Source organism: Myodes glareolus, chromosome 5, assembly GCF_982192425.1.
Source record: "Myodes glareolus chromosome 5, mMyoGla1.1, whole genome shotgun sequence".
In the NCBI taxonomy this organism is placed as follows: domain Eukaryota; kingdom Metazoa; phylum Chordata; class Mammalia; order Rodentia; family Cricetidae; genus Myodes; species Myodes glareolus.
Window position 1 is genome coordinate 18140225 of NC_142030.1, and position 27918 is coordinate 18168142.

General features: G+C 42.7%; 1 protein-coding gene across 6 annotated transcripts in view; it reads right to left on the reverse strand.

The window, feature by feature from the left end:
* The window catches only part of Sdccag8 (SHH signaling and ciliogenesis regulator SDCCAG8), a 197375-nt gene that overhangs the window by 52300 nt on the left and 117157 nt on the right, over positions 1-27918 (reverse strand). For 4 of the 6 annotated variants that reach the window (XR_007232497.3, XR_007232496.3, XM_048436432.3 and 1 more), the window contains exons 14-16: positions 24599-24726; positions 22442-22550; positions 14721-14852 (exon numbers count right to left, since the gene is read on the reverse strand). Coding sequence is in view for 2 of the 6 variants with exons in the window: in XM_048436432.3 (XP_048292389.3) it covers positions 14721-14852; positions 22442-22550; positions 24599-24726 (369 nt within the window). In the remaining 4 variants the exon portion in view is untranslated. The remainder of the gene's footprint in view (positions 1-14720; positions 14853-22441; positions 22551-24598; positions 24727-27918) is intronic. The other 2 variants (XR_007232498.3, XR_007232499.3) reach the window with 2 other exon arrangements.

A 27918-nucleotide genomic window follows, 5' to 3' on the forward strand; every position in this document is an offset into this window, starting at 1 on the left:
ATGGTACACACATAAGGCGAGAGCCTGATCAGAGGAAACAAACACCATCTCCGCTACAGTCTTTTGGTCTCAGAAAGAACCAAATTGAAGTTAAGCCTGAGTCCTGAAGCTGGGACTGCACCTCATGGACAACAGCTGACCCACACCACCTGAGGCCTAGGCACAACCCCCAGGACAGGCAGACCACAGTGGAAAAGTCAAGGCAAATTGTACCTGAGCTGCTCTGCCAGCAGTATGGTGTGTCCAAATCTGTGTTTGTAGATAGGAAGAAAGTTGGCTAGCATATTAACATAACATTTCTTTAGCTAACTGCTAACTAAAGTGGTGCCTGAACTGCCCCCTATGCTGAGGTGACGCGAACTAGATCTTCACGAGGATAGCGGTCTCCCACCTAGTCTGCATCTTCTTTCAACACGTCCATTTGCCATTCATGAGTAGGCAAAGTAGGCCCATGTAATATTAATTTATATGCTGCCTGGGAGTCTATATGAATTTCAAGTTTCTTTTGTGATTCAGCTATTCCAAGAGTCTCAAAATATTTCATTAAAAATTAATGTGTTATCCACACAAACGGCAAATATTGAAAACTAGGAATATAAATAAAAAATAATAAAAATAGTAAGTCTACTAATACTGAAGAGGAAGGAAGACAGGAGGGGGAAAGCATGTGAGAGGGAGGGCGATTTTAAACATCCGGTTTCTATTCTGGACCATCCATGGGAACAGACAGACACAGCAAGCAGAAGCCAAATATATTCCCGGCTCTGACAGGATTTGTTTTCTATCTTGTCATTATTTCTTACTGTATTCTTCCTAATAATATTTCCTCACTGTTCTAGATTTTCTGACTGACACAGCAGCCTCTTAAGAGCCTATAAAGAACCGCGGCAGATTGAGGCACGTTCACAGACAGAGCCAGGCGGCTTCGCGAGGCTTGTGGCTGGGGTGTGAGGCTTTTCCTGCAGCAACTTCCCATATAAAGGCATGCACCATGTGACTCTGCCCCGTGTTATACAGACTTCTCAAATTCCCGTCAATCATTTTCTTAGGTCCATCATACAAGTGGTCAAGCTATAGGTGCCTGGTCTAAGGCAGCAGGCGAAGACTAGAGCCTGTGCCTGCTTCTCCAAGGCTCAGACAAAGAACAAGCCCCACATACACTTGCTGTCTGCCCGTCTCACAAGAATCAGCGAGGAGCAAACAAACATTACCTTATTCTAGTCCACCCTCTCCACTGAAATGAGAGGAAGTCACGCTGCTAACCAAATGTGCAGCATGGCAAGTACTTGATCCTACATTAGAATCGAGCAACAGAGCTGCACTTCATCCAAGAGAATGCAGGGAGGATTTTGAAAATATCAAAGATTTGTTTAATACCAACTATAAAACACCCCTTTGCATCAAAATAAGTGTCCCTCTTTATTGCACTCTGATTATTTTCTATAGAATTTAAATTGTACATAAAATTATAATTGTGCCTTGTTTTATGTAAATTGATTGTCTCAATTATTGGGAAAGGATTGGAATGTTAATGGGCTATTTTGCTGGAGACATGCCAAGTAAACCAGCACACACTCTAAAAGCTCTGACTAGAGGTACACAGCCAAACACTTACATAAATTAGGAGACCAATGTGGACTCGAGAATCAGTCTTACAGTCTAAAACAAGACTGAGTTTTTTCTCCAAGAAGATTAAATTAGCTTTGGCATTCAATGTTAGAAGGCTCTGTGACTGTGAGATTCTAATTTGGATTGATTTTTCTAAAAATAAAAAAAAATACAAAGCAGGGATCATATTTGTAGAAAGCATGACCACAGCACCATCCTTGCCCCTTCCTGCATCTTACTGAACAGGTTAGCTAGGAATCACAGGGTTCTCTCCTGAATATCGAGCGACATAAGGTCCAGTGGCATTGTGACATACTTGAGCGGTGTGGTACACTTGACTGTCTGAGGGAAGACCACCTCAGGAAGCTTGCTGCAGACACTTCCCAGCCTTCCGCCTTATACTTACTGCCTGATGTATCTCCTTTAGGTCAGTGTGGTGTCTATGCATCAAACATAATCTTCTCTACTCTTAGGTTCATGGTGCTGGCAGACCTCAGCCATTGGGTTCCCAGATGGTTACATGATTTTGATAGGTAAGTTATAGCCAGGGATGCCAGAGTTATGGTTACACATCTGCCTCCAACAGCCAGCCTTCTAAAATGGCTTCCACAAACCCTTCCCACCAGGAAACACTGTCAACGAAGGTTTAAAAATCACCCCAGGGTAGAAAGCCGCAAACCATTTTCTACACAGCAAGATTATTCCTAACTCAGATGTAAGTATGATGGATTTACTTTACTGTCAATTCAATTTGAAATATTTCAGGAATTGAAAATTTAAAGTTTTAAACATTTTAGACTTGAACAGAGTTCTTTGGCATTAGTAATAAAGGCACACACATAGATGTACGTACAGAATATAATAGAAGAGTTGAAGCAGGAACTAAAGATTTCTTCCGATCTGTAAACTATTTTGGATGAAGTTCTAGAGTGGCTAAGAATGAAGCTGAGCTTAAGGCACTTCTTTCTGGACCAAGTTCTGCTCTGGAGCCTGGAAGTTTTCCCCAGTGACAACTGAGGCTCGTTCCTTCTCTAGTGCTCGCCTGGCTGCAGACAACCTCAGCACAGAGAGAGTCTCAAGTCCACATGATAGATGTGTCTATAAATTTCTCAGAACCCAGCGTTTTCTGACAACTATGGGTGATTAAACTCCGTGGATCAAGAGCTGCAGCTGTAGAGCGCTTGCCTAGCATGCGGGAAGCCCTGGGTTGGTCCATTCTTGGCACTGTGTAAACTAGGTGCAAATCAAGGGCACGGAATGCTGCTGTTAGATATTTACAGAAAATTGTCTTTAAATACTTTCTCTTTAAACTGCTATGTATTTATCAAGGATAAGAAGGAGAAAATGGACCTGCCCATGTTCATATGAAAAAATTATTTTATAGATATTAAGTATCTTAAACCAGTTAATTTCTCAGAAACAATGGCCCAGAAATAATTGCTATAGAGCATCAAGACATCATAAAGCCAACATTCTCTTTGATCTGTAAACTCCACATCCCCAGAAGAATCCCTGTTACATGCGGCTGAAAAAAAAAATGCCTGAAATTGCTCCCCGTAAGTCCACGTCTTCACACACACAAAGGCCAGCATCTTTTAGAAGTTGTAAAGGCATCAGCCTCCTGTTCAATCCCCAGAAGTTATTTTGCTCATCATCACCAAATGAATACCAAAAGAAAGGCACCCAACAGCAGCCAGTGCTCTGGTCTTCCACTGCGGGTGACACCCCCAAGTTCCCTGGACAAGTGCTGCCTTCTTCCAAGTCAGGGGAAAAGAGTGACCTCGTGGCAAAATTCCACAAAGCTGGCCTAAAACTAGAACTTTCTAGAAAGCGAAGCTTTTGTAGTCCCATGTATTGATCAGGGGAGCTTGATTCAGATTAAAAGGTGTCCTGATGTCCTGGTTTTCTTTTTCCCTGGCTTATTTGTTACTTACTAATTACTTACTACTAAGTTGGAATGGTAAGATAAACCCCTTAAGTTACAGTTATATTTAACAAAAGCCTTTATCCTTGTCCATATGCCAGGCAGACACAATCCCAGGAGCTGGGGAGTTTCTTCTTAGCCATGAGGCAGTTGAATCACTGGGAGGAAGTTACTTTCCCAAAGTCAAGAGCAGGTTCAGAGCTGGGATCAGAACCCAGGCGGAGAACCTGCAGAAACTGCCTATCTGTAACCACTAGGCACCATATGCTCCATTAGGAATTAACGTCTTTTTAAAAGTTCACTGAGTCTTGCTGTAAGTCAGGTGGCCCTTGAAGGCAAATTAGCCTGAACAGTCCCTAGCAGAGAGTTTGACTCTTAGAAGTAGCAGTAAAGTGGGAGGCCGCTGGTGACCTGTGTGGAGGCGACTGTGAGGACCTGGGGTCCACACCCAGCTCACACTCTGACTCTCGGGAGAAACAGAGGAGATGCAGTGAATTCAGAGTGAAGACTGGGGCAGCAGACAGTCTTGTGTTCCTAGACTTGTATATCACATATGTGTGACTTGGGCACAATGCACACGTCCAAGTCTCAGTGTCCCCTGAAACAAAAGACAATGCTTCTACCCAATGGAACTGCCCTGAGGTTAACTTTCAAAGAATTCCTTGCTTTGGGAGTACCTGCTTTTCCCTGTTCACTAGCCCACTTCCATTCTTGGAAAGATTTTCCTTTTCTTAATAAAGAATCTCTTTCTACTTTCAATATAAACAAATAAACAGATAAATAAATGGATTTTCTGTTACGGTTTTTTCCACTTATTAAGTGACAGACTTGGGTTGAAGGAGGTAGCAGACGTACCTGTAGAAATGACCACGGCCAGGGGAGGACATGGCTCTGTTTGGGAAGAACAGCAAGGGGGGGTGGGGTGGGGGATGCAAGATGTGTGTGGAGGAATCTGGGGGAGCTGAATTCAAAAGCAGACCTGCTTCCCCGGACAAAAACAGGGCAATGGGTCATTCTGTTTCCAGCAGAGAGTACGAAGGGGATGAGAGAAACATGGTAAGATTTTAGTGACTGTCTTACAGTGTGAGTAGAGGCTCTGAAGCTCCCCACACAAGAGGGCAGGAGGAGCCTGCACTCAGTCATGAATTCTCGGTAGACTTCTTTCTGCTAGTCCCTACCAAGAATGGGGTATGCTCCTAGAGAATGAGCAAGGCCTTTCCAAAGATGCGGTGGAAAGCAAACTACTGTCTGCAGGAGACGTGTGGGACCTCCTCCCCCTGGTCCGGGTCACTGAGGGAAGTGGGAAGGACGTCTCTGCCTGAGGTGTAAAAGTAAAGCACCAGGTCTTTGAGAAAGACAAAGTTCTGACTCAGAGTGTCTCAAACTTCTGTGACATAAAGACTTCTACCATGGTCAATTTTAAGATAGAAAAGTAATGCAAAATGGCTCATGTTTCCAAGGATTTATTACTAGCTCTAGCACCCTGAACATCGGCTACTAATCCCATCTCCTTCCCCATCTCCGCCATAAGCCATATGAGAGTCAGATGGAAGTTCTGCGAAACAAATACAAAGTGACACAAAACAAAATCCACACTGAGAGAGAAGCCACAGCAAGAACAAAGAACTTCTTTGATGGGCCTATCAGAGAGTGCGGTCAGGGAGGGGACTGTGTTAGTTATGTCACTGTTGACAAAATACATACATAACTTACAGGGATGGATCGTTCATTTGGGCCAGGTTTCAGAATGTCTAGTCCACACTCCTAATCTCCACTGACTCTAGGCACATGGTGAAACAGAATGACATAGGAGTGGCAGTGCCTGGCAAGCTGCTCCTCTTGTGACAGACAGGAGGCAGAAGAAGGGACTGGGGACTGAGTGTCAGTTTCAAAGGCATTCCTGTAAGTTCCTGGAGGTCCTTAAGTGCCCAGGCCTTGTCCCCGAGGACCTCCAACCACCAGACTCTGCCCACAGGACAGACCCAAGGCCCTCAAGATGTAGATAGCCAAGCTCCACTCAAAAGAAGTCCAAGACCAGGCCACAAAATCCCAGGCCACCCAGGAAAGGTGTGTCCCAAAGACACACCTATATAAAGCTTCCCCTCACTCAGCTCTTTGCTGCTTCTCTCCTGAGCAGAGACAGCCACCTTCCTGTGCTTCTCCCAAGAAATCTCTCGTGTGCGGTTCCCGTGTGGTATGACTTTGTGGTATTCCTTGGCTCCCAACTATCAAGATACCTTTCCCCTCAAAGCTGTAACACTTGCATTGGGGATACCGTTCCCCTCAGAGTTGTAACACTTAAAATTCTGCCTGTAACCACTTCTTCCAGCAGGATTTCACCCCCTTTCCAAATAGTGATACTGGCTAGGGTAAAGAATTCAACACATAGGCAGACACCTTTGATCCCAGCACTGGGGAGGTAGAGTCAGGTGACTGTTGTCAGTATAAGGCCTGTGCTGTCTATTTATAAATTACAGGCCAGCCAGCGCTACATACAAAGACCCTGTCTCCAAATATCAAACAAACAAACAAACAAAAGGATTCAACACAGAAACCTGTGGAGAACAATTCTTATTCAAACTATTGAAGGGAGCATTAATCCTGAAGGTTGGCCACTCAAAGATATCTATGCGGAAGTATCTATAGGGATGGGGAGAGGATAGAAGAGGGCATTCAGGAGCTGCCAGACACCATGAGGTCCAGCTGGTGTAAAAGACAGCAAGAGGATGGGATGACAGCTCTCCTCCTGGTCTCTGCCTCAGCTGCCGCCAATCTCCTGTCACATTTAAAGCCGCAGTGCTATGTCCTTGGCTGTCCTGAGCACAGTCTCCCTTTTCTCTCTCACACATACTTTCACTTCTCTACAGCACTGTGCTAGCTAGTTGTTTCTCTCTCTCTCTCTCTCTCTCTCTCTCTCTCTCTCTCTCTCTCTCTCGCTCTGTGTGTGTGTGCCTGTCTGTCTGTCTGTCTGTCTGTTTCTCTCTCTCTCTCTCTCTTTCTCTCTCTCTCTCTCTTTCTCCCTCCCTCCCTCCCTCCCTCCCTCCCTGCAAGTCCAGGCAAAGATAGTTTGGGCACCCTAGAGGGCCTTGAGTCTATTTACTCATGAATCTTACTTTCTGGTCACTCTGCTTCCCTGACTAAACCAGAAGCTGTTTTAAGACCTCAGTCACTTTTGCTGTTGTCTGGAGTGCTCAATAAATGCTAATTAGTGTGGTGATATTGTAATAAATAGACATAAAAGAGAGCTCAAACCAGGGAATCGGAAGAATGGGTTGACATTTAACATCTCATGTCTAACATTACAGGAAGCGTTAGTGGAGGCAGCAAACCTGACAGCAGAAACGACAAACCCCATTCAACTGAAAGTGCTTAATCTAGGATAACGAAATTTCTAATCAGAGTTTACCAACCTACTCTAAAGGTAAACTAGAGAGAAAAATCTTTCCAGAGTTGACTCTGTGAGCGTGGAAAATGTGGGGTTCAAGGTAGCCTGCACCCCAAAGCATGGAAGTTTATATTAGTTATAGGGGAGAAACATACTTCTCCCTGCAACATGAGAAGAAGAGACACTTACCTGCTCAGGGACAAATGAGAGACGACCAGGTCAAGCACTGAGAATGGGCAGAGCACCGACAACACTGTGTAACAATGTATTGACAGACAGATGTCAGACAGGAGACACAAAACTAAAGGTGGAGCCAGAGAAATGGGTGGGTAAATAAAGCCCGATGGCCTGGGTTTGGTACTCAGTGTGGGAGAGAACAGATTCCTGCAAGCTGTCCTCTGACTCCCATGCAAGTACCATGACACTCCCACCTAAATAATAAATAGGTAATTTTAATAAAATAAAATATGGAACTAAGAGGGCAGCTAATGTAAACAATGGATGACGTTGGTCACGCTGATGAAGGTCTGGTAGCTGTGACTGATGTGGGAGATGGTGGCAACCAGAGAGGTTGGAGGACAGGAAGTGTAGCGTCAACCTCGTGCTTTGTGCGTGTGTACGTGTGTGCGTGTGTGTGTGAACCTAAAACTTCTCTAAAAACCAGTCTTTCAAGAAAAAAGGCGAATGCTGCTCCTAATTTCTAACTATGCTCAAAAATGTGATTTTTACAACAACTAGGTAAATATATCCCACTTGAAATCTGACTTGGAGCCAGTTTATAAGCTGACACTGGCTCATGCTGAAAGCCTACACACTGAGCAACACGAAATGTGCACACACATTCACATACTAACACAACATCACAGCTACATTCCAAGCTACAGTTCAAAATGTTCAAAATCAAAAGTTACATTCAAAATTCGGAAGGCATTTTCCCATAGAAATAACATTATGTAAACATGGTATTTTGGTTCACAGACTAAATCACAAGAACCAATTTAACCCATAATGTAAATAAACAATGATCTGGAATGGAAGGCCCTGCAGCTCCTGCTAACCCCCGGAATCCACAGCTGAGAGGCTGGTGCACGGTGGAGGTCTAATGAGTGTATTGACTATGGGATATTGAGTACACTCCACGCTGATCACGGGCCTACAGACTTATTGCGTTAAGCATTACAAGGTAGCACTTTACAGAGAAAAGAAAATGACGAAGATGAAACTTGAAGAGGAAAGAGCTTACTATGACTACAAGGCTAGACGGTAAAGGGAGAGAAACCCAGAGCTCACTCTTACCTACAACACAGACCCTCTCAGAATTAGGCCTTAAGAAGGAGCTTATGCGACTGTACATTTCACAGGGTAGGGATATGTGCTTGACCAGTGATGCACCCAAGCACACCCTAATAATGCTATAGTTCAGATACGAAGTGTTGCCACTACCCCATGTGACTAAGGCTTCATCTCTAGGTTGGCTCTATTGGGACATGGTGGAGCCTTTAGGAAATGGGAATCACTGGGGCAGAGTGTGCTCTTAAAGGGCACTGTGGGATTCCATGCCCTTTCTCTTCCTCATTCCTGCTTTCTGAACATGGTCTGAGTACATTTGCTCTGTCCAACAAGCAAGAGGCTACATTAGTCATGGACTAGGGCCTCCACAACTGAGGTACAAAATGAACCTTTTCTTTTAATAAATTAGCTGTGTTAGGAATCTTGTTATATGACAGAAGGCTAACAAAACTAAGCATTCAAGAAATACCTGGAGATTAACTGAAAGACCATGTTTCTCTTTTGCTGAGTATTGGACTCACTGCAGCTGAAAGTAGAAATGATCTAATTATGTCTTTGGTATTTTCCTAAGTTTCTTTCGCTGGGCTCCCTTCATGTTCCATCTACTCCCAGGTGGTCAGCTATCAGAGCAGCTGCCCTGTTCCATGAATGGAACTGCACAGGCTGTTTAAAGTAATTCATTAACCCAAAATAAAATCCTAACTCCTGAGAGGTAGAACTTCCTGTCTATTGGGAGGCAACAATCTTATTTCAGGTCAAACAAGGCTCCTTGACCTCTAGGGCATATTTTAGCACTGCAAAGAAAAGTGCATTTTAGAGAGATTGCTTATGAACCACAACTGACTCATAATTCTTGCACAATCTTGGGAAAAAGGAACCTTTCTAAGCAGTCTAATATCACAGCTACCCACTTTTCCATACAACATGCTCGGCTTGCTGTTCTTGGGCTCCAAGGGTTAGGGAAAGATCTAACGCACACAACCCTGTGGCCAGTGAAGCCAGTGCTAAAGAAAAAGTGCAAAATAAACTAATGAAAAACAGTGGTTAGCACGGTGTGAGCCACTTACCACTTCCTTCGGAAAAAGAACGTAGTTGTATGTTCTAACACAAAGGTATACAAACCTAACATAACCCAGACATCTTGGAAATTCACATTTACTAGTATGCTGTCAGTCATAAAAACAGACTTGCAAACAGCATAGCCAAGGAGGCCTTCTCTATGGAAATTGGTGGTGACAGGGTAGGAGGCAGAGGATCACACATCCATCTGCTTCAGCAGGAGTTAGATAGATGATATGCTTCGGAATTATAATTCATACAATTCATACCGATTACAATCCATACAATGTGTCAGTGTGTGTGTGTGTGTGTGTGTGTGTGTGTGTGTGTGTGTGTGTGTGTGTACGTACGTGCAGGTACGTTCACATGTGTGAATAGGACATGCATGTGCGGTGTGTATATGGAGGTCAGAGGACAACCCCGAGTGTCACACCTCACCTTCTGCTCTAGATGAGCTAGCCATGAGCTTCCAGGCTTCTGTCTCTGTCCCCATATCCCCATGGCAGGACTCTTGGGATGCTCACACTGTCTGGCTTTTACATGGGTTCCAAGGATTCAAATCCAGGCTCTCACTACTGAAAAGCATGTGCTTTCTGCCCACTTAACCATCTCCTTAGCACCAAGATGTAGTCACTGAAAGGGCCAAGCGGACATTATTATACTGGAATGGGTTAATAAAATAACTCAAAGCAAACTGAATTATTATAATAAAGCTAAATCTTTAATTAATAGAAGGAACAGAAACATGAAAACTGAAATGATCTCAGCACAACCTTGCTAATGAACAGTACCTAGATCTCCTTCCCACGGATGGCAGTGAGTCAGACGAGCAGAGCTTGTGTGGTAACGCGGGAGGTCTGCAGGGAAGGGCTTCACCAGTAGATAGCAAAGTAGCTTTCTTAGGAAGTTGTTTGTGCTTACAGAAACCAAATTTCAGACTCTTTAAAACATTCACTTAAAAGTCTCTTAGAGTGTATACACGAAGATGAGGAAAGACCTAGAGGTTTGGTTCTGCCGTCTGCCCACAGCCACAGAGTGAGGTGTGCTAATGACGACTCCTCTCAGTGAAGATGCCTGATTCAAGAAAGTATCTTGGGGATAGGGACTTATTTTAAACCTCGTGCCCCAAACTTAGCATTAAGACTTTCAGTTTATATCCATCACAGACAGCAGGGTGTCTTTCCCAGGTGGCCAATGGAGGCCAGTCCCCTGGGGAACCATTTCACCTCCTCTCTATGGTTTGTAGAGGCCTTTGAGCAGCCCCGAGTGACCTCATAGGAGACAGCGAGGTCAGCCATGGCTACGCAGAATCGTGGACTCACAATGCCCCAACTAGCTAGCCTGCTTGGATTTGTATTAAAAATCTCAACTCCCAGACTGACACTCTATGAAATGGGGTCTACTGGAAGGCCCGCCCCCGCCATGTCACAGGAGGCCCTGTGAAGACGACAGTGGCTCGGCTGTCTCCATTGTTCTAATTTAGATATGAAAGGTTCTCAGATCTGATGTGCAGTTGGTGGAGCTATTGCGAGATCACAGGACACTAAGCACACACAGCTCATCACTGGATTAGTCCATAGCTTGTCGGACTGCTTGAGGGTGAGCCCTCTTTACAGGGAGAACATTATTGAGGAGTATGTCTTTGAAGGCTAAATTCTGCCTCAGGCTCTGGCATTCTCTGCTTCTTAACCCTCAAGAGGTGAACGGCTTTGCTCAGCCATACTCTCTCATGATATGCAGCTTTACCTCAGTCCCCAAGGCAGTAGGACCCACCAAAGACAGACTGAAGCCTCCAAGACCATGATCCAAAACAAGCCCTTTCTCCTCTAACTTGTGTTCTGGGAGTCATCACACTGCAGAGCCGCAGCATGGGTACAGCAGCTTCGTTCTGTCGCTACCATTGCATCGCCGCGGAGCATCAGGAGCACTAGATTTTGGACTTGGATACTCTGAGCCAAAACCATCCCATTTCTTCTTATAAAGTGGTTCTTTAGGCATTTGTTAGTGACGGGGAGCTGACTGGCACCCTAGTCCGAGTACAGAAGGCACTCTGTAACTGTGGCAGTGGGCAGAGCAAGTCCGTCACACGCACGAATCCCTTGGTGAACGAGGAACAGCATGGACAAGAGCCCCACCAAGTGCAGAATAAACAGATCCAGCCTCGGCCGTCCTCACTTTCACCACAGGCTGCTTTGCAGTTGCAGGGTTGGGGAGGGGGCTCTCACAGTCCAGGACTAATCCCTGCCTAACGCTGGTGCTTTGCCACCTGCTGTTCTCAGCATCTTGACAACCTTGCCTCTTCTCCTAACTCAGCATCCGCATATTTCTCCTGACTCTCACACACTCTTCATAAAAACACGGCTTTGAGAATTCTCCTAGGGACTGCTAAAACATTCCCTTATTATGGTATAATACCACAAGCAGGAAAAGTTCAAGTAAAAACATTTCATTTAAAATAGTCATAAATGAGAAGATTTATATTAAATTTTCCTATTTCATAAATAATGTCATTATTTTATGTATATTATATATATTTTAATATATTAATTATATAAGAAAATGGCATGATTGGCCAATAACAAATACATTTTAACATAAAGATATACCCTAAACTGTCAAAATTGAAACTAAAATCATATTATAGAATCAAACAAATTAAGCTAGACTCCTTTTTCCCTGGAATTCCTGCTTTCTGAATGCATAATCTGATATGTTTATGGCACTCCTCTTTTGTCTGAAAAGGATGGAAGACAGATCATAATTTCAGGTTTAGATTCTAAGTACTTCTTGGAAAATTATGAATAATCTTAATTCTACAAAATCAAATGCTGCCATATATAAAGTTCAATATTACAATTTTCTATTTTTAACAGTGGTTTTTGAAAAGAGTTTCCATTAGCAAAACAGAATGTGGGGATTTCATCCAGATGATTCCCTGGGTGACCGAATTACCAAGTTTAAACTCATTATTAGCATGCGAGTTTCAGCCGGAAGCTGCAGTGGCCTTATGCACACTGCTCACACAAACTGCTCACTTATCCAGAAGGAACGCGCACAGTATGGTCCTATCGCCAGAACAGCCAGGACTGCGGGGCTGGAGACAATGTGTGGCCAGATGAGAGAGCACAGCCTCCAGCAGAACCCTACTGACTGCCTGGATCCTTCTGCACACCGAGGGACTTCCGTCCTGCCTGGTTTCCAGAAGGAACACGTGTCTAGGTACTCTTTTTAAAACAAAGAAGAAAACAGTAATTTTTTTTAAACAAGGAGTTTCAATACTATGTCCACTCCAAAGAAAAATCTAATTTTCTTTCTCGTTCACTGAAACTTTCTTGATCTTTACAATGATAATATTCAATGTAGTTACATCTACTCCAACTTAAGATAAAAACCTCCTTGCTCTAAAATGGACATGCCTCCAGTACATGCCCATTGTGAGCTGGCTGGTCTGGCTTTCTGTATTTCCTTGATCCCCACTGTGAACTAGCTAGTCTGGCTTTCTGTATTTCCTTGCTTCTCATCTGAGGAAACCGTGGTAAATGGCTATTTCAGATTTTCAAATCACTCCAACTTCCAATCCACTTTAATCTACCGTCTGCACCTCTTCATCAAAGTTGTTCTTGCTGACTTAACTGGTGATGTGCACATCACCCAGGCCAACGGATGTGCTCTGTCTTACCGTGTGGCTAGCATCTGCTCGACTGCTTCCTCTTTTCCAAGGCAGTTTTATCATAGGAATGAATAACAGTCCTTTCCATGTATTGCTTAGACTGCTCTGTGTTCACCTCTTTTGTTAACCTTATCTTTGAGAGTGTGGTTACTATTAAGGGTCAGTGGCCCTTCCTTCCTTCTTTCTACTTCATCCTGATGACACATTTATCCCTAAAAGTTCCAGATATTCTCCACCGGCCAAGGGAAATTTCAGCCTACAGCCTAGACCTAGTTCCCAAGTCCAGTTTCCCTAAAAACATGCAGGTTCCCCGAGAGGGAGAGCCATATCTGCTTTGTTGTTTTGTTCTCAGCAGGTGACAGATACCTCATAGCACATGGCACATAGTGGTAATCCATACATATCTGTTAAAGAGACCAATCATTCATCTGCTCTCTGACCTCCAGTTGGCATGCTTCCCTCTCCAGGCCTTAGTTTTCCATCTGGAAATAAAGATGACAACGGCAGCTCTTTCCAGGTTTGCCTCAAGGCACGTCACAGTGAACATAAGTGTATTTTATGAGTTAAAAAGCAATATGCCAGTGTAAAAGACAGACACCCCCCCACACACACACATAAACATAGCTTGTAAAGGCTAAAATATCTACTCTTTGGACCTTTATAAAAAACAAAACAAAAGTTTGTTGACCTCTAACATAGAATAGTATCTAGGTTTAAGTATATATCATATGGATTAATGAATGGATGGCTATTCCTGCAGGTCTACCTGTCCTATAACATGCTGTCAGGGGAAGGCAGCCCGCCTTGGGGCTTTTCCCCCCTCTACTTAAAGCAAGTCATCAAGGTACCAACACATAGCACCACTGTCTCCCCTACTGCTGTTTACCTTAAGTTTAAGAAAGTGCAATTGATATTCCTTTCCACTTTCCCCTAATTGTATCAATGGAAACAGAGAAAGCACAGGTCTCTGGAGGATGCAGTAGAGATAGAAGCTTGGGCGCCATGAAGCCTTCTCTACAAGAAAGCTGGTAGCTGTTCAGTACACAAATCCAAGTCCACAGAAATCTACTCATGGTTGCTACAAAACATGTATTTCATTCTTGAGGGAACTCTAGGATCAGAAGTTAGAAATGCGTATCCATAAAAGGGTCTATATTTATTACAAAAAATAAAACACTAACCAAACACTACACAAAAGGGAAAAGGAATTTGAACTCAATCACTCAAGATTTAAGTTTCAACCCTACCATGTGTTTCATACGTGACTCTGAGCAAATCCACTACTCCCTGAGTTTCTGTCTCTAGAAAAGACAGTGATCACCCCGGCTGATACCTTGTTGGTGGCAACTCTGAGCCAGAGCTGACTCCATCTTGTATGAAAAGCATCATCAGCAACAGCAGGCGGGTGAAGACACAGAAGCTCAGGCCCGCCAACTGCCTGCCTAGAGAAGCGTTACGTAAAAGCCCCGGGCTTGATGATGCAGCTCTGCTTCATCCTCTGTCTTACATGTGCTACATTAGAGCCCACTAGCCAGCAGGGAAGGCCTGAAACCCTGCTATGCTATGACACTGCCAGTGTATACTTTAAGGAGGGGTGGTTCCCCCACTGTTCTATAGGAAGTCCACGCCATTATCTTTAGAAAACAGTGGAAGAGAATGTGTGCTACTGTCTGCACGTAATGAGAACACTCCGATCTCAGAAGCAAAACTATAGGAGCGTATTCCATTCTGGTCAGATACCTAGTGAGCTCCTGACACACTCAGCGAGCATGCACCAACATTACCTTTCCTTCATCGTCTCATGCACCCTCCCGTGCTGGACGCACTGCTCCTCCAGCTCATTATTTCTCTTCTGTAACTGCTCCAGTTTGTCACACATATATCTTTTTTCTTGACTGAGTCGAACTATTTCCGATCTAAAGAGGTTAGAAACACAGAAACAGTAGATGGTAAAGATCTACCTTACTAGAATGTACTTTTATTGTATAAACCTTAGCACTGTCTTAAACTCTGCACTTAAGGCATAATAGTGAAGGAAAAAGTATTTTATATCAAAGGAAATATTTCACAAAAGTTAAAAGGCCTAGTAGAAGAATATGTACTTCATAGGGTCTCTAGTTACAATACTGCAGAGATCTGAGGGAGCTCTCCTTACAAACTGGGGAAGTGGCCTCATCATAGACGTCTGTGTTCTGAAAAGTTACATCTTCATTCCCTTTCCGCCCCGCTCCTAGGCTGCATAGTCAGGGCTGTAGCAGGAGTGGCGGACAACCTGCCCTGAGAACAAACCCACAGAAGTCTCCATAGTGACAGCTGATGTCTTTCAGGACATGACCTGTATTGACAGTGTCTTGGATAACAATCCTAACTCTTTTTCTTTTTGATTTTTGAGACAGGGTTTCTCTGTAGCTTTGAAGCCTGTCCAGGAACTTGCTATATAAACCAGGCTGGCCTCGAATTCACAAAGATCCTCCTGCCTCTGCCTCTAGAGTGCTGGGATTAAAAGCATGTGACACCACTGCCTGACTACAATCCCAACTCTTAAATCTCTGCAATCAGAAAGATATCTAAGGAAAAAGTTGTGTCCTTTTAAAACTTGAATGGCCAGCCCTGAAATCATTTCCTCATGCCTGCGTCTCATCAGTTAGAAGTCACAGTTTAAATTTCTCTACATTATAAGTAATTTTTAAGTTAACCAAAACCACTTTGACACAAAGTTAGTTCTCTCCCAAGAAAGGACTGTTTTACTACACAAGGCCACCTTTTGTTCTAGTCAGAAAGACTTTGGACTTGCTAGGAGAACTCTTACTTCACAAACTGAACATCCCAAGCATCATGAAGCTGGCAGGGTGGAGCAAAGTTAGTTCACCCCAGGCCTTTCTTCCTTTGCTCAAGGGCATACTACCACAGCCTGCTCAGACCCAAATCCTCCCCTTCCCCAGCTCAGACCTGTATCCTTCCCTTCCCCAGCTCAGCAGGGCTTTGAAACCACCTCTGCTTACCTAGACATTTCCTTAGAGCTCATCGTTCTGAACTATGCTCTACGCCCACCTTTCTCCCAGTTTTCAGGGAGGACAGAGAACCGCTCATCTCCTTCTTAAGTTCAGCTCAGGTCCTCTCCCTGCATTTGCCTTTCCTGCTAAGAATGCACCCACATGTGAAATCATCTACATCCCTGAATAAATGGCTCTTGTCTATCCATTCAAAACCACACAATACAAAAAGTAATCTGGAAGCTATAATAGTATTTGAACTTAGTACTTCTTCCCAAACTAGCACCTCCTGTCATATACTGAAATAAATTCCAAAAGGAAAAAATTCCTTAAACCAGATTAGGAAAATAATAAAAGCCATGGAAAAGAACCTACGCCTGTCCAAGAAAAGAGGCGCCATTTTCAAAGAAAGGTACAAAGAAAAATAGACAATATCAAAATATAAAATGTTCACATATAAAATCCTGTATTTGGAAAGCCATGTGTTTATGTTTATATTCATCGCAGCACTACTCATGAGAGAATCTTGGTCTAGGACCCAATACACAGAAACTTTATCAAGAACTCTATCTATAGAACATTGGATATCTTGCTTGTATGATAGGAGTTATTTATTGACCTAAAATGTAATGTTTTGATAAGAAATGCAAACATTAAAAATGAGCATGCATAACGTAATTCCATTTTACAATGAAGTTATTGAGGCATGCACCAAATATTAATACTGATAATTTCTGGATGGTGGAATGTTTTCCCTTTTATTTGTCCATATTTTTCTTACGATGGAGTTGTATTTTAAAAGTCATTTTGAAAACAATTTTAACAGCAAAATGAAATGTGAACAACAACAAGGGAGAGGTTTGGAGACGGTCAGGGCTAATAGGGTAGGGACAGTAGAGGTGGTGTTTCTGGTCAAAGTTAGGACAGATAGGGTGGGAGGGGGAGGAGAGGGCTACTAAGGACCCTGTACTTACTGCTTGATTTTACTTCTGAATCTAAACTGTCCTTAAAAAGTTCATTAATTTAAAAAAAAACACAAAACACTACAAAACTTGGTGAAATTCAGACAGATGAGGGTTAAAAGCATCATTAAAATGTTGTACCAACAAAGTTACAATTCTGAAAAAAGGAAGAAATATGGAAAATTTCGCTAGAAGGCAGAACAGGAAGTGATATTTATGAAATGGCCAATTTTACTACTATTTGAAGAAATGCAGAAAATGATTTGATATTACTGTTGAACATTTATTTCATCCCTACTCTATATCAAACCCATCTTTAGCTTACCTCAAAATCCCTGAGGCAGTAAAGATTTATTCCTTTCTCTGTGAGGAAATGTGCAATCTAAGGAGCTGTCTAAGGCTAGCAATGGGGAGTGGTCAGTCCTGCATGTGGCTCTCTTATCCTGTGTGTCCAGCTCTGCTACCCACAATGCAATGCTCATGTTCATCTCCTTCACTTTTTGCTGTAACGTATTGATAGAGGGACGTACGTACAGAGGAGAACTTATTTTAGCATGTAAGCAAAATAATGCATATTAGCAGCCTTGGAAAGTGTGTCTGGCTTTTGAAGTGTTAATCCCCTTTTTAAAACATCATCAAAATTTAATTATGTTATAGTTATTTTATTACTACAATAGTTCAAAGTTGGGGATGTCATAAACATCCAATAAGTACAAACACATGATTTGATTACGACTTGTATCTGGAGTATCCACTGACATAGAAATATGTTCATTAATGAGACAGGTAGACACCAGCTGTAAACCTGCATAGACCGCATGAACCTATCATGATATAAGCTGCTGTAATGACACATTTACACACACATGAAAAATGACCGACAGGAAGCTTGTCAAAAAATAGCAGTGATATTCCTGAGATAGCAATGCCACAGGAAACTGTCTCCCTAATTTTTCTTTATGATTCCCTACAGTGAGACGTCTTCAGTAACACAAAAATATGGATGCTATTCTATTTTCAAGTACAGACTGCTGTAATACGTGCTATTGTAACAACAATCTTTCCTGCCTTGTATATTTCCCCCCTATATTTATAATGGCAAACTGCCTACCAGCTTCTGTCATACAATACAGTTTCACTATATGTATACATATATCATTCTTCATTTAGATGGAGCTGACAATATAGTCGTACAACTGGTGGCTTGCACAGTGAAAAAAGAAAACAGAAAGCCACATTTACCCTACTGCCATGTTAAAGGGAAAGCGACTCTAATTCATTTTCATGGAAATGTAGGTAATTTCTGGCTTTCAGAAGCATGAACTTTTCCTGCATTTTATGAGGCAGCTATAGAGTATAATTGCATTTGCATGAATGGAAGACATTTTACTAGTATAATTCAGATTATAATGATAATTGCTTTTAAAGGAAAAATATGACACCTTAATTTTTTTATTCTTTTGGATTCTGGTTTGACTTTTGCTAACAATTAACAGAAGGTCAGTGTCAGGCTCCTTTTGTAGAATGCAATCTTTGTAGCAGTCCAACCTAACAACATCTGAACATGCAAGGGAAAAAAATAGTTCAACCGGGTGTGTGTTCTTTTACTTCAATTAAACTCGCACAGTTGGATACCTACTGCTGCCAAAACAGTAATATAATTTATACATTATAGTCCACATAGTAAAACTACACTAAAAGTCATTTAACAATATTTATAACACCATAAAATACAGTGTTAAAATATATGAACTGCAATATGTACCAAAATTATAAAATTTGTTTCTCATCATCAGTGATTAAAACCAGGATCATTACTCTAGCCTCAATACTCACAACCCTGGTGACAGATTAGAATTCAAATCTTAATGATCAATTTACAATTAACAAGATAGAAGTGAAACAAATTAAACCAACCATTATATATAACGAGACCCCATGGACTCCCATTGTTCCTCTTAATTACAAAACGCAAATCACAAATACACAATGGGCAGTGCTAGACATCAATCCACAGGCCTAGCAACCCCGCGAGTGACAATGACAAGAAAATGAGGAGAAGCAAAATCACACAGACCCGGCTCTGAGCTCGTTCCTGTCCTCCCGGCGTGCAAGGAGGGAGAGGGGGAGACCTAGAGCAAAGGGTGCTTGATCTCCAGCACATAGGGCTCTGCCAGCATGGGCACAGGCTCCTCAGCAGCCAGTGTCCAGCATTTCCTTCGTCTTTCCAGACCAGGTTTTTGATCATAATGCAAACTGTGTCTCAAACATTTTAATGTGGATTTTCCCAAATGTCTAGGGAGAGAGAATACTTACTTCTCTTTGATAAAGAAAATAAATTGCATGGAAGATATTTAAGTATATCTATTTACCTTCCCTCAACAACCTCATAACTATGTAAATTCTCAATATACTAGGGGAGGGAAGGGGTAGTTAAAATTTATACTTCAACTAAAACCAGTCAGAATGTCTGCCTGGTGCCAATTAAAAACAAAATGCAATTAATTCTCTTGCCTCATGGTCAAAAACAAGCTACAAAAGATGTAAAGTATGAACCAGGATTTGAGTCTTCATTTTAAATGGGACATGTCATTCATATCCCCTGCGGTGTAGGCACAGTGTAGGGTACACGCACTGCTCTGACTGTGGAGGCTTCTGAAACAGACGCAGTCGTCATTGTAATAATGCGATGTATAGTTTAGGGGGCGGGGGGACAAGCATCTCTCTCTCTCTCTCTCTCTCTCTCTCTCTCTCTCACACACACACACACACACACACTCACACACACTTTCCACAATTTCGGCACATTTCCTGCAGCCATGCAGGAGGCTGGGTAGAGAGGCAGGATATATGGGCATGGAGAGCCCAGACTGTCGGCTTCTCAATCATTACTCATGGGCTCTAGTCAAACGCCTAGATCTGTAAGCGAAAAAGCATATTTCCAATATTGAGTCCATTTGTTTAGTGTGGCATTCTGAATAACACAAAACGCTTACAGAAATTTTAGCAAGGAAAGGGGAAAATATTTTCATTAAAATCTTTACTACAGTACTTTGAGAAAAACTGGAACCAAAATTACTACATGGATTAAACAATTATTCTGGAGACTGAGTTTCCACAATGAGAGAACTTTGGAAGCTAAGACACCTCAAGGGCCAGCAGAACTTATTTATCCCCAAAGTCGGCTCAGAGCGCATGAAAGCATGCCCTGAAGTGATAGGTCTTACTACATTATTTTTCTTATTTTAAAAGAAATATTTTGAGTCTTTTGGGCTTTATAGCTGGTTTCATAGCAGAAGGTAACATCAAAGTGGAATGTCAAACAAATGGGCACAAACGAGGGGTGAAAATGTCTTAATTCCTTAGATATTGGGGGAGAAATGACGTGGGCCTGAGGAGAAAACAAAGGGTTTCCGACACACAGCCTTCAAAACAACTTACTTTATTTACTCTTTGGTGCGGCACATAAACGGTTTCCAAATAGAACAATTTATTGATGTTCACTCCATGCAAGGCCTTAGCTTTGAATGGACTCGGGAAGTTCCATGGGTTAGAACCTGGCATCAGAACCTCACCTACAAGTCATGAGCTCCAGCCTTTCCAGGTTGGTTCTGTTTGCCCTACAGATATTTTCATTGCAAAACAGACTTTGCCCATTAGAAAATGTTACTTAGCTCATGCCCAGTTACAAAGTCTGTGCTGCGACAGCAGCCCCCATACCTTACTACGGGGTGAGCAGGCACTGTGCTGGGGGCTTACAGCTGCCTTCCCCAGCTGCGGGTTCTTCAGCAGCTCGGCCAACCACAGATGGAAATGCTGGGGCTGTACTGAACACGGGCATTGTCCTGTGGTTATTTTGTATCCAGTACAGTTTAACAACTGATCATGTGGTATTTGCATTGTATTAGGCACTATAGGTAATCTAGAGATAATTTTAAATATATGGGAGAGGGGTCAGGGTGTTGTTCAGTGTTGGACTACTAGCCTAGCATGTGTTAGGTCCTGGGTTCCATTTTCAATACCACAAAAATATGAAATAGCATAAAAAATAAAATCTGTGGAAGTATATAGGCAGGTTCCATGTACCTTCCATGTTGTTTATGTTAAGAAGGTGAGCATCTGTCATCTGTGAATTTTGGTATGGTATCAGTCCTGCAACCAACACCCTGAGTTTGTTGAGGGGCGGCAGTACACAGCATAGGTGCTAACCATTCCTGCCATTAAATAAATTAAATCCCACAACCATCCCATAGCATGACTTCAGAAGTACATTCATAGATAACAGAGCTGAGGTTTAGGGAGATGGGACAGCACAAGTCAAGACTGCATACACCGGGAAGGGACTGACAAACTCAGATTCAAGTCCACGTCTTCCTGAATCCCAGAGAGTTCCTTTCTGCACACTGCCTGTCACCCACAAAGGAACAGGCTGGCACCAGAAATCAGGCCAGCATGTGGAGGGTAGCACCACACCTGCTTTTTCTATTCATTTATCATTCACTCAATAACTATGCATTGGGTGCCATCTATGTGTCAGATATGAAGGAACACGATCACTGCACAAAGCAGCAGCTGGGCTGAGAGATGCTGAGGTTCAACTTCATGAGACTTGTACCAGTTATGACTGATTAATTTAAAGAAAGAAAATAAGATCCCAGGAACACAGTGCATGTTAGCCCTGGCTCGCAGTTTAGCTACCGCATCCCACGAATGTCTACTTTCCTCGGGGATTTAAAGGTTCACTTTTCCTTCCTAGCCTTTCCACCAATTACTACTGTGACTGAGCATCCTCTCTTCTCCTTGCTATGATGCCTAGGCTGGCCTAGAACTCCTGGGCTCAAGAAACCCTTCTGCCTTAGCCTACGAGTAGTTGAGACTGCAGGTGCAAGCCACTATAGCCAGCAAGCCGGAACCTCCATTAACAGAATGTATAACTATCACCATGGATGTAAGAGAGACTCTAGATATCAGTAACAGCAATACTTAGGCCAAAACTTCTACCCACAAGCTACTCAAACAATTATGTTTTTAATCTATAAAAGAAGCTAATCACTGTCTTAAGCTGCTGCGACAGTTAACTATGTATCATTCCAAGCACCTTTGCCTCCTCAATGTCCCGAGCAATTAGCATTAAAGACAGCTTTTGTATGCTTCCAAAGAACTGTAGAAATTGATTAAAATGTATTACCTATATCAATATAAGATTGTAAAACTGCTTAGCCTATTTGTATTCTTTGTTACGGTAATGGTTATTTTGGCCTTTGTTCCTGAACTTTCATGATTTTAAATTCTAAACATTATAAAAGCCAAGTAAGCAAGTAGCAGGTGGAGCAGGTGAAGAGCGGGTTACTGCGCACAAGGAACGTTGTCTAGATGAACAGTCACAGAAATATGCATATGGAAACTTGTTTTCACAGAAAACTGACATCAACAGATGACTAATTTTAATGGCAGATTACAGTATATAAAAAATGCAATTTTAAGGCTACATTTTAGTTATCAAATAAACGGAGTTCTGAGACTATTTTATGATGTTGCCCGCTCACCTACCTGCTCTTCTGTGAGATTTTCTCCAGCTTCCTGGCTAGCGTGCGGCACTCCTCTTTTAACTTTGTCAGAAATGCATTCTGGGAGGTCAGCAACGAATACTGCTCATTTTCTAGAAACAACAATAACCCCACCAATATAAGATGTTTGTACCTTTGCTCTGCAGTCTTCCAGTGCCCAGTGCTAAGGGCTTCCTATCCCTGCACCCTGCCTAGAGCCACCGCATCACTGCCAGTGTCCGACGTGAACGAACTTAGCGGGTGGGACACGGTGCCTTGAGAGACATTTATTTTCATAATATATTTGTATACCCGGAATAATTTTGATCACATCAGCTTGTGTAACATTTTAGCATGCTCATAAACTGTCAAATATCTCAAATGAAGTCATAAATGCTTATATCTTTGAAGTATGCAAGATATTATATTTTTATTTTGACAATTTTACTATAAACAGTGTCAAAAATTCTCACAACCAGATAATTCGAAGCTGAAGCGGAGGAATTCTGTTACACTAGAGTTGGTGCTCGATGGTTCTCATATTTTACCCTCTTGGAGCCTTCATATTCTCCAGTTATGAGGTGAAATTACACAACTGTCCCTAAAAACTTGATCATTCTTTAATAGAATGTGTTTCGACAGAGCTCTGACTCAGGACTAAAGAAAATGTGATTTGTGTGTATTTGCAAAAAAAGATTTTAAAGATGATTTTAACAATTAAAACCTTACCCAACTCTCAGATGCTGCCCAAGACTCTTGGACCAGGACTGTTCTGCTAGCAGAGGGCCAAGCGACAATTTCCCCTACAAATTCCTCCTTGTGTTTTAGTTAAAAAAAAACGAACTCTGGAGGATTTCCATGTTCTCTGGCTAAATGCTGAGGAGAGACTCTCTACATGAGGCATCATGATAGCTGCCTTCATAAGAAAATAAATCATTTAATAAGTAAATAAATTATCAATGAACAGAGTATCCATTTGTGACCAATAGATGGAATCATTTTTTATCATATGATTAAATATAATATGCATTAAATCATGTGTAATTCTTCTGTAAGTAATTTTTTCCTTTTCAGCTAATAGTTGGTAAAAAAAAAAGCATATAGCATACAAAGCACAATAAATCAAGGCACTAAAATTAAGCAACATTTTTTTCTGGAAGAGACAGGATCAATTAAACTTTTGTTTTAATGGTACAATCAGCGAGGAGTATGTGGTGTGGAATTATAATGACTGACACTGTCTTGTTTTGACTAACACTGTCTGTGAACACACAACTCAAAAGCGAAAGGAACCACATAACGCTCTGACTGCACACATCAAACTGCCTATTTTCAAAGTGCATTTTACTTTCAAATTAAAGGTAAGGAGTTACTGGCCAACTCAGACTGCAGAACAGTGCCAGCGTGATGAAAGATGGCGGTTTTCAGCCAAGCTGCCAGCTGTGGTCAGTGCCTTGTATTAGTGGATTTTAACAGCAGTTGTGAGAAGCTGAAGAATGCCGAGGATTAAGCATCACTCTCGACTGCATTGGGGGAGGTGGGGAAATCATACAAATGCTAAAAATGTTCGAAGCTGCAAAGATTAAATAAAGGAACATATCAATTTGGAGCCACTGAATTCCATCCAGCTGCGACAGTGAATTAAGAACCGATTAATGGCTGAAGCTTTTCTCCAGTTTGGATGCTGCAGCAAACTCATTAGGCCTTTAGAGTAGCTCTAATGTGTGCACTGTGGGGACTGTTCAGTGCTATTCAGGAGACTCTAACTGTAAGCTCAGAGCATTTCCCGCAGAGCTTCTGATGCTATTTTCTTTATATAACATGTGTGCCTGAAAACCCAGCCAAAAACAAGCCCTTTGTTTTTCTACTTTGTTGTGGTCGCTCTCAGCTTTACGTTTCTTGAACACAGGTAAATAAACTCATAATCCAGATGGTGCAACAGATGTGAGAGCAGCACTCTGAAATCAACAGACAGTGGGCAATACTCTCCATTTTCTCTTTTAAACGCTAACTAATATGTAATTCGGAATCTCCGGTGTAGTTAGCATCTGCTCCCTTCGGCCAGCCAAAGGTTACAGGTGTTCCTGATGTCATTTCACAGTAAGGCGTGGGCCTGGCTTGTGGGCAAGTGCCCAGGCTCTGATCTCTCCCTACCACCCACCAGTTTTGTCGTGCTGGGCCTCCATTTGCTGTATCTTCTGTGTCAGCTCCTGCTCTCTCTGCTGGGCCTGAAGGGCTTGGGCCTTTGCTTCGTTGCTAAAGCTTTGCTGAATGCTATCTTTTTCCAGTCTGCAAAACAGAGAGACAGATAGAGACGTAATCTGCAGGTGCACAGACCTCCATGTTTGCTGCACAGACCACAGACATCAGGCAGGGAGTAGAGTAAAGCAGCAGAGACTAATCTTCCTCCAGTCTCCCCGCTCTGCTGAAGAGACCGTCCACAAAACTACACAGTGTACCACACGTGCCAGAAATCCAGACGGACGAAAGGGCCAAGCTTTAAAAATTAAAACAAAATTGTAACAACTAAACACTTGTATTTTGCAGCCTGGTTTTTGTGTGTGTGTGTTTGTGTGCGTGCGTGCGCACACAAAAATGCCACTGCGTAGGTGTGAAGGTTAGGGGACACCTTGCAGGAGCTGGTTTGCTGGTTTTCTCCTTTAGGCATGTGGGCCCTGGGGCCTGGACTCAGGCTCTTAGACGTTCTTCTCACAAGCACTTACACCCCCGGGCCATCCCGCCAGCCTTGTGTTTTGCACCTTCACAGTGCACACACACTTCCACTTCCCCACTTCCGTTGTTCTATCCTTTCTGTCTTGTACTATCGTTAATCGTTCATCTTCTGAATGCTCACTAGTTCCTAAGATTTTGAAGTTCTAGAAAGAATGTGATATAGTTCTTAGCTTATGCAAAATCTATTTTATAACTAAGCCTTGTAGACTACTTCCGGTTTTCTTCCAAGATGTAAGAAATAACTTCAGATATACTGGAAGGGACTGGAGAGGAGGGGCCGGAACCACATTCATACACCAGGCTACACTCTGTGAAAGGGACAGGAAGGTGAGCATCAACTACTTTCCCTTGTCACTCCATAATAAAACATCCCTTTGGGTCATGCTGACGGGATTGGAGGACAAAGACAACAACCTATCAGTGGCTCTCTTTAAAAGAGAACTTTCAATTTCTTGTGTTTTGCTGAGACTGGTCTCACGTAGGCAGGGTGGGCCTCCAACCTGCTTTGCAGCTGAGGAATACCTTGGATTGGTGCTCCTCTTTCTACCATGTGAGTATTGGATTACACACACGCACCATCGCACCCAGTTTTGTGAGGTCTGGGCATGGACCCCAGGGTCTGGTGCGTGTCAGGCACTTGGCCTACTTACCTACATCCCCATCCAGAGAGGAATTTCCTAAACAAGTCAAACCCGAGCACGGGCAAGGCCCTTGTCACCCCAACACTGTATGCATGTTGCAAATCATGTTGGAAACCCTTGCTGGGTGGGTTCTTCCAAGCTCCATGAGACGCAACGTGAGGGTTTCCTTCAATTAAGTGACTCAGTTATTTCAAACTCCTGATCTCCTTGTGGGCATTTCTCATCCATGCTGCTTTAGTTTACTAATTGAGATATTTACTGCCTAGCCTTTGCCAAACTAAAAATAAACAATTCCATAAAGCTATCGCTACCAGTCTATGTACCGCTGTGGAACTTCAATTCACTGGCTTCTAATTATACGGCAACATAAGGAAAGCCTGTACTGAGATTGGTCAATGCATGTGGTAATGTTGTAGTGTAAAGCCCCAGAATGAAAATACACCCACACCTCACTCAAATGGAATCATCAGGGGTCCATGCTAAATGTGAAATAAGGTCCCTTCTGGTACTTCTAACAACAACACCCCCCTGGATGCGGTCCAAGGTCTTGTCTCACACTCAGTTCCAAACTAGTATATCGCAACAAATGGATCGTCAGACGAGGCTACTTCTGCCTCCCCCTTCACACCACGTATTTTCTGGCTAAGGATCATTGCACATGTTCTTCCTCTTCTTGGAATGCCCTGGGCCACCCACCCAACCCCCTACACGATGCACACTAGCCCTCTTGGGCAAACCTCAAAATCCTGCCTTTCTTTCTCCCATCTCTCCGAAATCAACTATTCAGCCCTAGATGCCCTTAGTATGTGCTGTGTCCATCTTATAGTGATACCACGCATTTGCGACCAGTTTACATATGTCTTCTCCTTTATAATCTTAAACTTTCTTTACCCTAACTCAGCTCCATGCTCTGCACATGGAAAATGGGTGGTGCATATTAAATGACTGTTCTTTTTTATGACCTGCCTAATTGTGGGGGATGGGGGAGGAAGGCAAAAGAGGGATAAGTCTTTAGGTGAAACCGGAGTCCACTGTAACTAGGCAAGACTTTCTCAGACTTGTTAGAACAGAGTGCCCAGCTAGATCAACCTCAATAGCACTGCATGATATAAAGCATGAGGCTGATGTAGGAAGCTTCTGCATTCTTTCAGTGAGCAGCCATGTCCGAATCCGAGCACTAGCTGGAGTCTAAGACAGAGGCTCGAGTGTGCAAATGAGATCACTACAAGACTCTCTGTTGGACGTGTATCTGAGCGAGGAAAGGGAACATTATTCATAAAGCCAGAAGCAGAGCAGAGATTGCGCGAAGCAAGCACGGATTTAGGGTTCCCAACTGATAAATGATGGGAACCCCAGCAGTGAGCACCGCCTAGGAAGTGACACTCTGAACTGGCCAGAGAAGGGACACGGGCCGAGTTCTCATAAAGCTGCACAAAAGACCTCTCGCCACAACTGCCGATCGAGAGGATATGCATGCTATTTTCCACGGGAATGCGCATGGCACATGACTGTTTTCCTGCCTCCTTCCCGCTTTGTCAGCCCTCTGCTGTGTTCCTCTCCCCTCTAAGTCCTTTCTGATTAGGTCAGCTTCTCATGAACTCTTACAACATCAGATAGAGAGGAAATCATATTCTCTTTCATGCAACCTTTTCATTTTAGAGTTGAACAACAGCAAAATACAATCCATTTAAAAAACCCTGGGGGCCATAAACAATTTGAAATCCACTTATAAGTTATATAGTGAATGATTTTTAAGGAAAGGTAAGAATAAAGCTATCTTTGCTCAAGGAGACCTATTTTTATAATACTGTAGAACTAATGCAATAGTGGACCTGAGCAATTAGTAAAGACCACTCAGGTATCCAAGGAAAAGACTGAAGAATTCAAATGACTAATTAAGTATTTATCATATTTGTGGAAGACATTATACTAGGCATTGTATCTAGTGGAAATAAACAAGGTTTAGTGGGCCTTGACTCCAGAAGGGATTTCAAACTGGACAAAGATAAATGATAGATTGATGGTATAACACTCCATGAGAATAAGGTATAAAGAGGAAGGCTACCAAGGTGTAGAAAGCTGAGAGACCAATTGGCCTAGTAGCTTG